This window comes from Triticum aestivum, chromosome 1B, assembly GCF_018294505.1.
Source record: "Triticum aestivum cultivar Chinese Spring chromosome 1B, IWGSC CS RefSeq v2.1, whole genome shotgun sequence".
In the NCBI taxonomy this organism is placed as follows: domain Eukaryota; kingdom Viridiplantae; phylum Streptophyta; class Magnoliopsida; order Poales; family Poaceae; genus Triticum; species Triticum aestivum.
Window position 1 is genome coordinate 34,760,885 of NC_057795.1, and position 14,129 is coordinate 34,775,013.

Sequence of the window (14,129 nt, forward strand, 5' to 3'; positions counted from 1 at the left end):
AGAAGAGGCAAACATTTGTAGGATCGAAACCATGACCTTGGGCCTCTCTGCTGCCTCACTATTCAAATTTAGTTTTTCTTTGTAATAACTTGGTATTTTACCACCTTAAAGATGGCCTACAATTCAGTATCATATGTTCTAAAGGTATATTTTTTTTGTCGTACCGCTGCTTTAGTATTCTTCGTTTGAATAGCTTGATCAATAGTGCAACTTACACCATGGGCAATCCATGTGAGATGACACCATTGCTAATACATCTCCTAACAAGTGCACCTTTTCCCTCGCATAAGAAAGTAGCATACACCATGGACAATCTATGTGCTATCCCAGTAGGAAGTACTGAGCCCCCAACTAACACTACTAGGGAAATCCTTATACACAGAATCTTAGCAGCAACGCGGCACAAAATGAAGCGCTACTGCTAATTAGCAGTAGCGCGGGTTTTTAACCCTCGCTACTACTAAGCGGTCTCTACCGTGCCCACCGACACATGCCATAGTAGTAGCGAGGGGTATAAACCCGTGCTACTACTAAGTTGATAGTAGTAGCGCGGTTTTATACCCCTCGCTACTACTAAGTACGAGGTAGGTGAAGCCGCCATATCCTCGGCCGAATCCCCATCTCCTCCCCCAAATCCCTCCTCTCTTCCACCACTCTCTCCTCTCACTTTCCATTCGCTCTCACATGGACCTCTTGCCCGTGCACCCATCCTCCTTCATGGCGCCGAAAGAGGCCGCCGCCTCGCGCCACCGGCATCTAGGAGCTCGCCGGTCTTCCACCGACGTCTAGGAGGCCGCCGCCCCGCGCCACCACACCGGAGCACCTCGCCACCGGTGACTAGCTCCGCTGCTCCCTACATCACCTTCCTGTCTCCCTCGGTTTTCCTTTTCTCTCTCTCCCTCTGGTTTGACTCACCCTCCCATGTCCATGCCCGTACAGGTCATCGCCATGGATGACCCGGAGTTATCTGGCATGGTCGGGAAGAGGAGCCCCACGCCGCGGCCTGGCTCTTCCATAGAAACGGGCCCTCTCCAACAGCCACTGCTGGATCCGGTCTTCCGCTGTCCGTTCATGCCTTCGGCGACGCCACTCATCGCTAGATCTTACCATTGCTGCCATTGACAGCACGCACGGGATCGAGATTTTTTTTTGTTTTTGAAAATAATAGCAGTAGCGCGGGGTATAAGACCTGCTACAGCTAATTAGCAGTAGCGCTGTTTGCAACGCACGCTACAGCTAACCATGTATAGCAGTAGCATGTGTCAACACGCGCTACTGCTACAAGTTAGCTGTGGCGCCGTATCAGTAGCGCGGGCACCCGCACTACTGATACACCCAAAACCCGCATTGCTGCTAGGCTTTTCCATAGTAGTGTAAAATCGTGGAGCATTCCGTCCGAATCATCAATGGTGGACCCTCTCCTGGATTCATAAATTTGGTCAGGTCGAGAGCGCAAGACTTTGACTTTACTTCCTGGAGATGATGAATGAATCTCAATGCCTTTTAATTATTTACATCTCAGTGCCCAACCCGATTATTATTTGAATGTATTGAATTTCTACAGTTATATGAAGATCCAAATTACAAAAAAAATTAGGTTACGAGGGGATATCCCAATGGACAGGGCAGAAAGCTTGTTCAGAGGGACGATGCCCATGGGTGACTGCGGTGTGAGCTGGTGTTGTCCCGTCGTGGCAATAGGGACGCGGAGGCAGGGTGGAGGTAAGAGACGGCTGGGGAAAAATTATGACGAGCAAAGCAGTGACATTGTATAGTAACACGGTCATGTGTGTGGCCTATGCGCAGCTGCGACGGGTAGCCATCGGAGCAAGGATAACGACGCATACACACATGTTTATGGTGCTAGAGGCCACACGTCCAACCAGGCATGCGGGTGGTACGTGTCTGGTTGTCAACGTCGGATTCCGAGCGGTCCGTTGAATATATAGACAATAGTTTTACTTTACAAAATATTCACGACATAACTATGTGCTCTTCTATCAAGTGTTATATTCATATGCAACAGCTGCCTCAACGGCTCACACTTTTGCAAGTCGTCACTTAACACTTCATATGATAATTGGATCAAATGCAGTCATATGTCAGGTACTTGTTTGATTGAATCTGAAATTCTGTTAGAAACATAACAAACCACTTAGATATACTCCATCCATTCCTACATATAGGTCTTTTTAGAGATTTCAATGTGTAGTACATACGGAGCAAAATGAGTGAGTCTACACTCTAAAATGCAACTATATACATTCGTATGTAGTCTGCATTGGAATCTCTAAAACTTATATATAGGTACGGAGGGAGTATAAACCATCCATATGTGCAATAAGGAGAATTGTCATGTTTTTGCAGTTCTTATGTCGTCTGATCAAATTTTCTTACCGCATATTTTATTTTAGATGCCACAGTAAAGAAATTGTTCTCAGACTTAGACGATGCATCCATTCGACCTTTTTCTGAAGTCTAACTAGCATGCAAGGCTCTCACGGGTGTAGGTTTGTCCATTGGCAATTGACATCATAACCGCACAAGACAGTTGAAAGCATATTGCTTATGATAGGACCTAACTATTACCAATGATTTATACTATCAAATGCAGTGTCAGTGAATGGTGTTCCTTTATCATGGTTGAAGGTTGCATGTCTTCTGCTAGGTTCATTGATACTTCTCGGTATGTACTTGAATTTTCCTTACCTAACTTTTTAGTGGCTACTATTCTCAATGGACAGAGATAAGGTTTATGTGAATTGTTGTCGATTCACTCAAATACATGCATGTCCATCCGCTCTGCCAGATATAAGGAGCAAGAAAGAGTGGGAGGAAGGGTGAGTGGAGGAAGGGCGAGATGGAGATATATAGAGAGGGGAAAAGTGGAGAGATAAGGTTTACCTGATAATTGTTGTCGAGTAACTCAAATACATGCATTGTAGCCCGTAGAAACGCACGGGCATTCTACTAGTTATATGTAACATTTGAATATTCTAATACACATTTGTATGGAACGTATTTAGGTTGTTGATACCTAATGATCAGTCCGTTCATCCTTCCCATTATGCTCTCGAAAATCTGAGAAATTAGAAAGCTAAAGTTTTTCACCATCTTGACCTAGACACCTCAGACACGGTGACTAACATCATCCATGAACCTAACCCTATGTATGATCTCATAGGTTAAGATAAAATGGTCATAAAGAACATCTTGGTGCCTTGGTGGTCTGTGGCGTGATTTTCTCTCCTCACAGAAATCTTATCACTGTAAACTCTCTTTAGTTGATAAAAATGAAAACATTCAAGTTTCGTTGATACGAATGCAACACTAGGGTATTTTGTTTTCCAGTTAAACCAAACAAATCACAATGAAAAACTCGGTGTATATGGTCCTGTGGACACACTCTCCATGATTATTCCGGTGGTTATTTTACCAAAAGCTAGTTTGTTAAAAAGCAAATAAACCCATTTCTCATGTCTAATCAGGGTACCGTAAATTCTTAACCTAATAAAAATATTCAAGTCTTCCTGCTATAGTTGAGGTATCGCTAGCTCTCTATATTCTTCCTGGACTATGAAATAAATGATGTGACAAAATTTTGTTAATGACGCTGACCGACTAGCTGCATCCTTTGTCTATGACTTGGTGAAAGTCAGTCATCCATAGGCAGTCTCCACCCAAAATTACAAACTTAATCACATGCCCAGACCCCCTACTTGATGTGGTCCATGTTTGGCTTCTTAAGAATATTAGTCGGTAGGGGCTATTGATGAGATGCACATGCCCTTGCTAATTACTCCCATGCGCTACCCGAGTATGGAAATTGTCGTTGGCCTATTGTCTAGTCGAGTAAACTGTTACTGTGTACTAGCTGATGCATGCACCAATGGGAATAGCAAAAGAAGAAAAGGAAGACGTGTAGACATTTTTTAAGCGCATGGGCTGGTTCATAGCAAATCATAGTCGTACAATTAAACAGCACAAGATGCAGCTGGCAGACGTGTAGACATTTTTTGAGCAGGTGCTAGCTGTAGAAAAGGAACGATGCACGCGGACAACTCTAGTATATATACGGATAACTGTATAAGGCTGAATGAAAAAAGTCAGCAGTAGGAGAGAGCTGGAGGATATGGGTTTCTCCGAGGTGGTACAATGGTGGGACGAGTGGCAGCTCCGTGTGCTCGTCCTGTGCAGCCTCTTCCTCCAGTACTTCCTCTTCGTCGCAGCCGGCATGCGCAAGCGTTGCATCCCCTCCTGGTTCAGGTTCTTCATCTGGCTCGCCTACCTGGGCAGCGATGCGTTGGCCATTTACGCCCTCGCCACCCTCTTCAACAGCCACAGGAAGCAGGAGTGGACGTCCACACGCCGCGGCAGCTCCAGCCTGGAGGCGCTATGGGCGCCGGTGCTGCTGGTGCACCTCGGTGGTCAGGACGGCATCACTGCCTACAACATAGAGGACAACGAGCTGTGGAGGCGGCACGTCCTCACCGCAGTGTCCCAGGTTCTTCCGAATCAATGATCTGCTACCTTTTGAGTTAATTCTGTTTATAAACCTTTAATTTCTGCTTCCAAAATGGTGTGCACTTTCGTTGTATTTACAGTTTACACCTGATCCTTTTCACCAAATTTGTTGAGACTTGCTAATCTTGAACGTCAACTATACTTCTTTACCAGTTGATGCAGTAAATATGTTATGTGATCTGCTGTACATTAATTGCACTCTATCTAGTGTTTTATTTTTCTTCTTGACCCAAATTATTAGGTCTATATTTCGCAAACAAAAGTTGAAGTTGTTAGATCTATATATGCTCGGCCAACTCATCCATCTATCACTTCCTCAGGTCGCCGTAGCCATCTACGTCTTTTGCAAGTCATGGCCAGGGGACAAGAAGCTGCTGCAAACTGCAATTATCTTCTTCATCTGTGGCATAATCAGGTGTTTGGATAAGCCATGGGCTCTCAAGAACGCCAGCATCAACAGCATCGTCAGCAGCTCCAGCACAGACGAAGATCATGGCGGCACCATTTCGCTCGACGAATACATAGACCAAGCAACCAAGTGTGTTTTACACGCAAAACAGAGGAAGAAAACAAGTACATCTGGCGACAACAAAGCGATCAAGGAGCCCTACCATCTATTCGAAGACCTGGCATACCCGTACACTGTCCGGCTGGAGAACCTCAAGTACATGGTGGAGAACAAGCAAGACGAAGCGCATGGGCTGGTTCAGTCAGGTCTCTCCAAAACGTTCGACCGGCTCTACACCAAGAAACAAGTGTACAATGTGCGAAAGATGGCGAGCAATGTCTTCCGTAATCACGTCCACTACAGTCTCGATTATCTTGGCGGGTACCTACGGTCAGTGACCGTGGTACTAACGTTTGCAGCCATTGGGGTCTTCCACAAGAGCGACAGAGAAGCCCAGAACAGCACCGATATCTGGGTCACCTACACCATGTTGTGCTGCACTGCTGCACTGCAGCTCCTCATGACCAACGGGCTAGTGATACTGTTTCTCCATTGGTGTGTGCGTCGTTTGGGGTTGCAACCGTGGCCTGAACAGGTCGCCCAGTACAGCCTTGTTGGGTATTTGGCCCGCAACAGGAGGCATCCTAGGCTGAGGAAGCTTGCCACCATGCTGGTTTGCAAGGACTACCTCGACAAGCTATGGTGCATGGAGTCGTGCAAGTCGTCGTCGTCCCGCGCCATCACCAAGCTCGTCCACGCCCATGTCAAACAAGGGTGGAGACGGTGCATCAAGGACACCGCCACTTACAGGGCCTTCAACGACAAGCGGGGCCAGGGCACTCTCCTCCGCGAGAAATGCACGGAACTGGAGTGGAGCCTGAGGAGGCCGTTCGACGAGAGCGTCCTTCTGTGGCACCTCGCCACGGACCTGTGCTTCTATCAAAGGGACGTTGCTGGCCAGGGGGAGGACACGTCTCCTCAGCGCCGCTGCAGCAGGGAGATCTCCAACTACATGGTGTACCTTATGTTCGTGAACCCGGAGATGCTCATGACCGGCACGAGGCGCAGTCTGTTCCGCACAACCTGCCATGGAGTCAAGCACATGCTCGATGACGGCGACGACAAGACCCCGCTGGAAGACAGAGAGATGATGAAGAAGATAATCCAGCAGCTGGAGAAAGGCACACAATGTCCAGGTATCATTCTTGAAGCTTGGGAACTATCCAAGTCCCTCGTGGGTCTGCGTGACAAGAAGATGTGGAGGGTGATGCAGGGGGTGTGGGTGGAGATGCTCTGCTTCTCCGCCGGCAGATGCAGAGGGTACTTGCACGCCAAGAACCTAGGAAAGGGCGGTGAGTATCTCTCCTATGTCTGGCTGCTCCTGTCGCACATGGGGATGGAGACCCTTGCGGAGAGGGTGCAGAGAACCGAGCTGCCGGAAGAAGGAGACACCGGTGCCGCCGCGCCGGTACGAACATCTATGGTGATGCCTATCGGGGACGATAGTGTGTGACAAGCAAATGGTGTGCTTGTCTAAGTGTGGGCATTGTTTTGTCGTGTTTTTTCACTGTTTGCATCACATTTTTTTTTAGTTTGGTTATTCGCGAGTGTATGCCCATGTTTCCTACTGCTCCTTGTTTGGAACTTATTTTTTCCTTATATAAGTTGGCGGTGTGTACACTCCCTTGTTCCGAGAATCTAAAAATTCCAACAACTGAAATAAAGTGAAATTATACTGGTTGACTCAAAAATTCTTTCCGTTCAGCCGATTTCACGTAGGCAACGGATGTCGACCTAAAAACAGAGAACACCAACGCTGCCCCAACCTGGAATCAATCAATGTTGGGCTCTGGATCGAATAGCATTGTAATACAAAGCCCTATAACCAATAGCCACTCACCAGCTGTCATCACACAACCACCAACCGCACCCCCCTCATTCCCATCCTAACCAACGCGCCTCCTTTTCGAAAAGAAGAAAAAAACAACGCGCCTCCACAGCAAACGAAAGAAACAGAAGGAAGAGGATTGATGGAGGACAAGCACGAAGAAAGGTTGCAGATCAGGAAATCAAAAGGAAAGGAGAAAGCGGAAGAGGGGAGAATGAATCAAGACAACAGGGCAGAGAGATGGAGCGGGATACTAACCCAGGTTGGTAAAATATAAACACCCACTTGCAAGACAAAATCCTGATGATTAATTAGAAGAAATACGCAATATCAACCAGATGAAAAGAGACACTGCTGAGATTGGTATCACCCAAAAGAAACAAAATGCAAAAACTAAAGATGGATAAATTTCAGTTTTAACCAGGAATGGAGGAATGGGATTGGTATCATCACCCAACAAAAGGAAAGAAAATGAAATAAAAGAGGAACATGATGAATTCTACTAATAAAGAAAGAATTGGAGGATGTAGTGTTACCTTACCGCAGAAAAACTTAAGCATCTTCTGACTGAAACTAACAACCTTTGAATCTTTGCAGGAATCGGAAAACAATGCAGCACAGGGATCTACGTCAGATAGTTCTTCGGCACGAATACTCCCTGCGGCTTTTCTTCTTTGTCACCTCTGTAACGTCCTTCCAGCTCATATACATAATTTGCAACGACCTCCATTGGATTGTGCGATTGACCTTTCATGATTGGTCTAGCAGATCTTGCGTGCATGCTCCTTCCTGAAACCTGCAGGTGTCTATTTCTTCAGTTATCAGCATACCGCTTTGTCCAGAAGTTCTAACTCTACCGCCAATATTTCATCCAACCATCTACAGCACATCTTACCGCTTCGCCCCAAGCAGAGGAAGCAGTCGACGTTGATTCTAGATCGAACGGTCCCAGCTCCTCTATGGGTCGCTGTTTGAATTCCGACAACAACCCCAGCTTTTGTTGTCTACTTTTCTGCTTTATATAGGAAGCCCATCTTATCTCGGTTAAACCCTAGATTCCGTGTTCCGGCTGGCTCCCTATATGCGTATCTGAAAGAAGCTAGAATCCTACAAATCACTGACTCAAGCTAGCTACTTTCCTGTCTGAATTTCATTTCTGTGATGTTCAAGTTCAGTTAACTCTGAACCTCACAAGCCCCCGCCAAAATCAAGCCAACAGCACACCAATTTCAAATACATTGCCTTCTGGAGGTACTACTACCATCTTTGCTGATCACTTTGTAGTTGATTCGCCGTTGCTAACGATACCAGCATTTATTTGCTTAAGATAATTGAGTTTCTTAGACAGAATCCAGTTGACAGGCGGGTTTCTCTTGTACTGTGCCGAGAGGATGTCATAGTAGTGACGAGGCAATTAACAAACGTCTTTTCTTTACCTTCTCTAACTGCATGCATGCATCATCCAGATGCAGAGGCTGGAGGTCTTCCTCCTTTTCTAAAAAGAAAACCCTTCTCTAACTGCATCTAACGTGGACATCATTGATGCTAAAGTCATATACTAATCCAGCAAAAGAGCCTCCCAGTATGCCAACTATCAACCAAAAAAATCAAGATTCCAGTAGCAGAAATAAGAGGTAGATACTGGGAAATCAGGAAATTTAGCTTACAGTAGAACCGCGACTGCGTGTTGTCGCTGGCGCGGCGGGTGCCAGATCTGGGGCAGCAGGTTGGCAGCCACCGCCTAAGTGCTTGTCGTAGAGAAGAGTGAGAAGCGAGAGATCGTGGTCCCACCATGCTGACCGTCCACTGAGTTCACCGTCTCTACCTCTGCATTCCACATCGAGGCTGAGACCTCGTGGTAACTTCTCAAGCCATCTTGCTATCAACTAGCAAATTCATACTTACTTTTAGTGCTCAGAAACTTACAACCGCAGTTAAAATTAGTTCACTGAGAGAAAATAAACTAGAAACGAACCTGTACAAACTGGTTTCATCACAGGTAATTAAGTGCCCTTGAACAGAATAAAACAAATATTCCATCGAGCTGTTCTGATGCAGTGATGCTACAATTGCAGCAAATAGAGTGGTCAGAATGAAATTCATTAATTAATATGACCACATATGTTTGGACAAATAATATGCAGAGCATACCAAATTCCTTACCTCAGTGTGACCAAACATCTACCTAAAGTCCTGGACTAGCCAGAAGATGATATCAGTGCCTCTGTTTTTAAGCAGAGCATTTTTTTTTAGGGAACTTAAGCAGAGCATTTGAGTTCAGAAGGGTTTTTACTCATCCAAACATTTCAGCTGAAGTAAGCATATCATAATCCTCAACGTCATCATCTTTCTTCATCATTCCAGTAAGATCATCAAGATTCTCATAGATGCTAAGATAGTCGGGGTGTTTCTTGTCTTGTACAAGAAATAAGCTTGTCTTGTTCCCTACTGTGACCCAACTACATCCCGGAATTTTTGTTATTCCATTTTCTCGCATTGCTTCTCTGGCTATCTTAGCTTCACCAAACTTACCAGCTGCAGCATGTAAGCTTGAAAGCAACACATATGTAGACGAGTTTTCTGGTTCCAACTCAGCAAGTTTTTTTGCTGCAACTTTCCCCCTTTCTTCATCCTTGTGCATTCTGCATGCTGCAAGGTATGTCGCCCAGATCACACCATCAGGTCTGAAGGGCAACTGGTTAATAACTTCTTCAGCCTCTTCAAGAAGACCACCTCGCCCAAGGAGATCAATAAAGCACGCATAATGATCTACTCTGGGCACTAATCCACAGACTTTGTTCATATAATTGAAGTAATGCCGACCCACAGAAATTAATCCAGCATGAGCACAAGCGATTAGGACACCAAGGAATGTAACTTCATCAGGCTTTATCTGTGACTCCTGCATTTTCTGAAAAAGCAGAAGTACCTCATCAGCATAACCATTCTTTGCAAATCCAACAATCATGGAGTTCCATAACATGATGCCTTGCTTGTTTTCCAACTGTTTGAAGGCTTCAAAGGATGAAGTGATATCCCCACACTTGGAGTACATGTCTATGAGGGCACTAGTTGAAGTTTCATAAGAATTAAATCCAGATTTAATGATGAGTCCATGTATCTCTTTCCCATCGTTGAGAGCTGTCATCTCAGAACAAGCTTTGAGAATACTAGCGAACGTCGCCTCATCCGAGTGAACATCATAACTGCGCATTCTCCAAAATGATAGCAATGATTAAGAACTGTAACCATTTTGAGCATACCCTGAAATGCTAGCTGTCCACTCATGCAGGTTTTTGTGATCTGGCATCTCTGTCAAGAGTTTGTCGGCGTCCTCAGGCATTTTCGACTTCAAATATATCCGGATCAGTGAAACACCAAGCGAAGAATCATTATGCAGAAGACCAGACTTCAGTGTGTAACCGTGGGCTTGTTTGCCAACAACCGAACTGAGAAGTCCAGTACAACCTGACAGAATGCTTGAAAATGTAAAGCTGGAGGGCTTAAAACCATCTCTAAGAAGCTGCTGAAACAACTGCATAGCTTCATCATCTCTATTGTTCTGCACAAGACCTGCAATCAGAGCATTTACTGGGACTATACTAGTTGCATCTACCTGTGCCAAAACCTTCCTACAAGATTCCACATCTCCATGCTTTGAATATAAATCAATCAGAGAGCTACCAACAGCATCATTTGAGCAGATACTATACTTCATTGCTAGGCAGTGGATTTGCTTTCCAGTCTCAGTAGCTCGAATATTGGAGCATGCATTAACTACAGTAGCAAAAGACACCTCATCTGGTGTTATACCATCTGCATTCATCAATCTGAGAATACTGATTGCTTCTTCTTCTTCTCCATTGTGTGCAAGTCCAACAATAAGGGAATTCCAGGACACACTATCTTTGTAAGGAATCAGACTGAATAGTGTTTTCGCATCATCTATAGCTCCAAACTTGGAATACATATCTAATGTTGCATTAGCAACAAGCAAGCTTGCATGCATGCAATTCTTGATTGTCCCACACTGCACCTGTCTTCCCAGGCAATGTGAATCCAAGTACGCACATGCACCAAGAACACTGACGAAGGTGAACTCATCAGCCTCAAGACCAAGCCTCATCATATACCAGAACATCTGGATGGCCTCTTCTTGTTGCTCATTTCGAACAAGCCCATTGAGCATCGCATTCCACATGAAAATGTTCTTCTCATGGGAGAAATCAAACACATACCTTGCCTCACCAATGCAGCCACATTTTGCATAAAGGTTGATCAGGGAGCTACCAACAAAAACATTTGCATCCAAGCCATGCCTTACTGCCGAAGCATGAAACTGCCGGCCTTCAACAAAAGCCATCACATTGGCTGCTGCGCTTAGCATGCTCGCAAAAGTGGACCTACTGGGCCATAATCCCTGCCTCTTCATATCCTTATACAATCCAAAGACCTCATGCTCCATCCCATTCTGTTGCGCATAACTGGAGATGACAGCGTTCCAAGAAACCGTGCTCGGCGCTGGCATCCTCTTCAGGAAGGTCCTCGCATCATCCAACCTACCCAAGCTTGCAAGAGTGGAAATGACGGTGACACAGGTCACTTGGTCCGGAGATGATCCCATCTTCACCATCCTCGAGAACAGAGACAGTGCTTTCTGATATCTTCCAGCTCGGTGGTACCCAGAGATCATGCTCGCCCAGCACACGGTGTCTGGGCATGCAATTCCGCCGAACACCTTGCGGGCGTCCCCCACGCTGCCGCACCTGGCGTACAAGTTCACCAGCGCCGCCGCACAGAAGGCACCCGAGGAGAACCCAGTCGAACTGGTCCGGCCAGCCACCAGCAGAGCACTTGACGCGCTTGAACGAATCGAGAACCGCTGTTGCCGGAATTGCCCGGACCATCGTCATCGAACCTCCCGAACGAGCCCGGCCGATTGAAGATGCGTTTGGTTCGGCTGTGGCTTAACAGAAAGGAAAGTACCTGTGGGAGAGCAGCCATGAGCTGTGGCTGTGAGTGTAAACTAAACACCCTGAATGCGCCTAAGGACAGGAGGGATGTTTAACAATAAGGATTAATAAAATGTTGGTTCTGCTATACATGACCATATTGTAGCTAATTAACACATAACCAAGTTTTTTTTCATAGAATTTCCGAGTTGATCACCCTACTATATGAAAATGAACCTTTCACACTTTAGGTAGAAAATAGACGTGTGCATTGCATGAGATACAACCTCAGAACAGTGTGACCGCACAGATTGAAGTCAACTTTTCATCAGAAGTAGAAGGCACCAGATAAGGAACAATTCAAACAGGCGAAACAGTGATTAGCATGAAATTGCAAATTACCAATTAATAACAATTATCATCAACAGTACAATATCACGTTGAAGCACAGGTAAGAAATGGTACGTGAATTTTTAGAGCACTTGCACCCAGGCCCTGCTATCCTAGCTCTTCAATATCGCTTTAAGATCCGTGCGACACAACTAAGTTTCTACATGTAATTTTCTTTTTTTTGCTTCTCCCACATAGAACATATCTTGAAGTTCAAACCTATGCAGGATGGCAAAGCTTTCTAACTAGAATCTAGGATAAATCTTTCAGAATTTTTTGTCGGGCATAAATACTAAAAATATGATTTTTTTAATCAAACAAAACGTATTTTGTATATTTATGTTTGACAAAAAAATCTGAACGATTTATCCTAGATTCTACTCAGAAAGCTTTGCCACGCTGCATAGGTTTGAACTTCAATATATATTCTATATGGGAGAAACAAAAAAGAGAAATGTATTTGCACGAATCTTAAAGCAGGAAATGGATGGCTAGATAAAGAGGGCCTGGGTGCATGTGCTCTAATATATATTTTCGGTAAGAAATGATCTTCACATCAATCTTTCTTTCCCCTAAGGGTGTGTTTGGTTGGGGAACGAAGTGGAATGGAATGTCATGATTCCATGACATTCCGTTCCACTAGAATGGGTTAGTTCCGTTCCTATGTTTGGTTGGGCAAAAAGGTGTAATGGAACCGCTCCATTTCAGTGTTTGGTTGGAAATAACGTAATGGAAGGCATTTGATTCATCTCACTATTCGATAAAAATAATGCCACATATATGCATAATTGTCACTGGTATTTGTATTTTTAACACATAATAAAAAAATGCCAAACAAAATACTAGTTATTCACTCATATACATGTCAAAATACAAGCCATACGTCCATATAGATGTCAAAAGATCTGTCAAAATAAGTCATTTACACAAAATCGTACTGCTGCAAAAGCTACTAAGCTTCAGATCGTAATAATGTCCCCAAATCGATTTAGCAGCTCCTTGTCCCTGCTTGCCTAGGAGCTGGCAGTCGCTGGCCGGCACCACAAAATCGCCACTAGGAGATGCATCGCCGGAGACTCTCCGGCGGAGAGGGAGGTAGGAGAAGAGGCGCGCGATAGTGGGAGAGACGAGGGGGCGCAGATCGAGAGGGGGAGAGATATGAGGGAGTGGCGGCGGCGCAGAGCTGGGACTCGTGGTTGAGGGGGTCGTGGGGGGAGGTTGGAGACGCAAGGCCGAGCCGTTTCGTGTGATTCCTTCAAATCGGAGGTATGAGCGCATTCCGGATCTAAGGGGAATATTCTGCTCGTGGGAATGGGTGGGTTCTGCCTCATGGGTACTACCGAACACAAGAACATGGGGCAGGCACGGAACGGACCCGTTATATTCCATCCGGTGACCAGAACCAAACACATCCTAAGTGTATATGCAGCACAGAACAGTAGTAGCACTAGTAATTTAACGCACATACTAATTGATTCAGAATCCGGCTTGTTTAATTGGATCACTAAGGATAGAATCAGAATATGGCACAACTTACAGAACTTGGCACCTGCTGCCCGGCAGACGGCGGAGCTGCAGACGGCGCCGGGGGCGAGATTCAGGGGCGGATGGATGGTGCACGGGGGAGGGCGGGAGTGGGCGGCGGCGGGGAAAGGAGAGAGAGGGCGGCGAGTGGTGGTGGTGGACGGGGCCAGCGAGCGCTGCCGGCGGGCGGCGTGGGAGGAGCCCGAGGCGAGGAGTGAGAGACGTGTCCGTTGGGCTGCCTGGCCTTGTTCGGCTACCCCGGGATTGGGCTGGATTTCGGCCCAGCCCACTTGTTTGGTTTGGGACCCATTCAAAACTGATCATTATCAGTAGTACAAATGTAAATAGTGCTTTTGGTTAATATTAGTACAAAACGAGGCATCAAATATTCGAGTGCGCCGTT

At 45.7% G+C, this 14,129-nt stretch overlaps 1 protein-coding gene across 1 annotated transcript; it reads right to left on the minus strand.

Annotated features, from left to right (window-relative positions):
* Positions 1–8,781: 8,781 nt before the first annotated feature.
* LOC123085774 (pentatricopeptide repeat-containing protein At3g09040, mitochondrial) lies at positions 8,782–11,908 on the minus strand. The gene is made up of 2 exons (XM_044507480.1): positions 9,024–11,908; positions 8,782–8,923 (listed from the first exon to the last, which is right to left on the minus strand). The coding sequence occupies exon 1, from the start codon at positions 11,551–11,553 to the stop codon at positions 10,096–10,098; it is 1,458 nt and encodes a 485-aa protein (XP_044363415.1). The 5' UTR covers positions 11,554–11,908; the 3' UTR covers positions 8,782–8,923; positions 9,024–10,095.
* Positions 11,909–14,129: the final 2,221 nt, after the last annotated feature.

Coding starts and splice junctions, on each gene's coding strand:
- LOC123085774 (XM_044507480.1), bottom strand. CDS start 11,553: ATGATCTCTGGGTACCACCGAGCTGGAAGATATCAGAAAGCACTGTCT.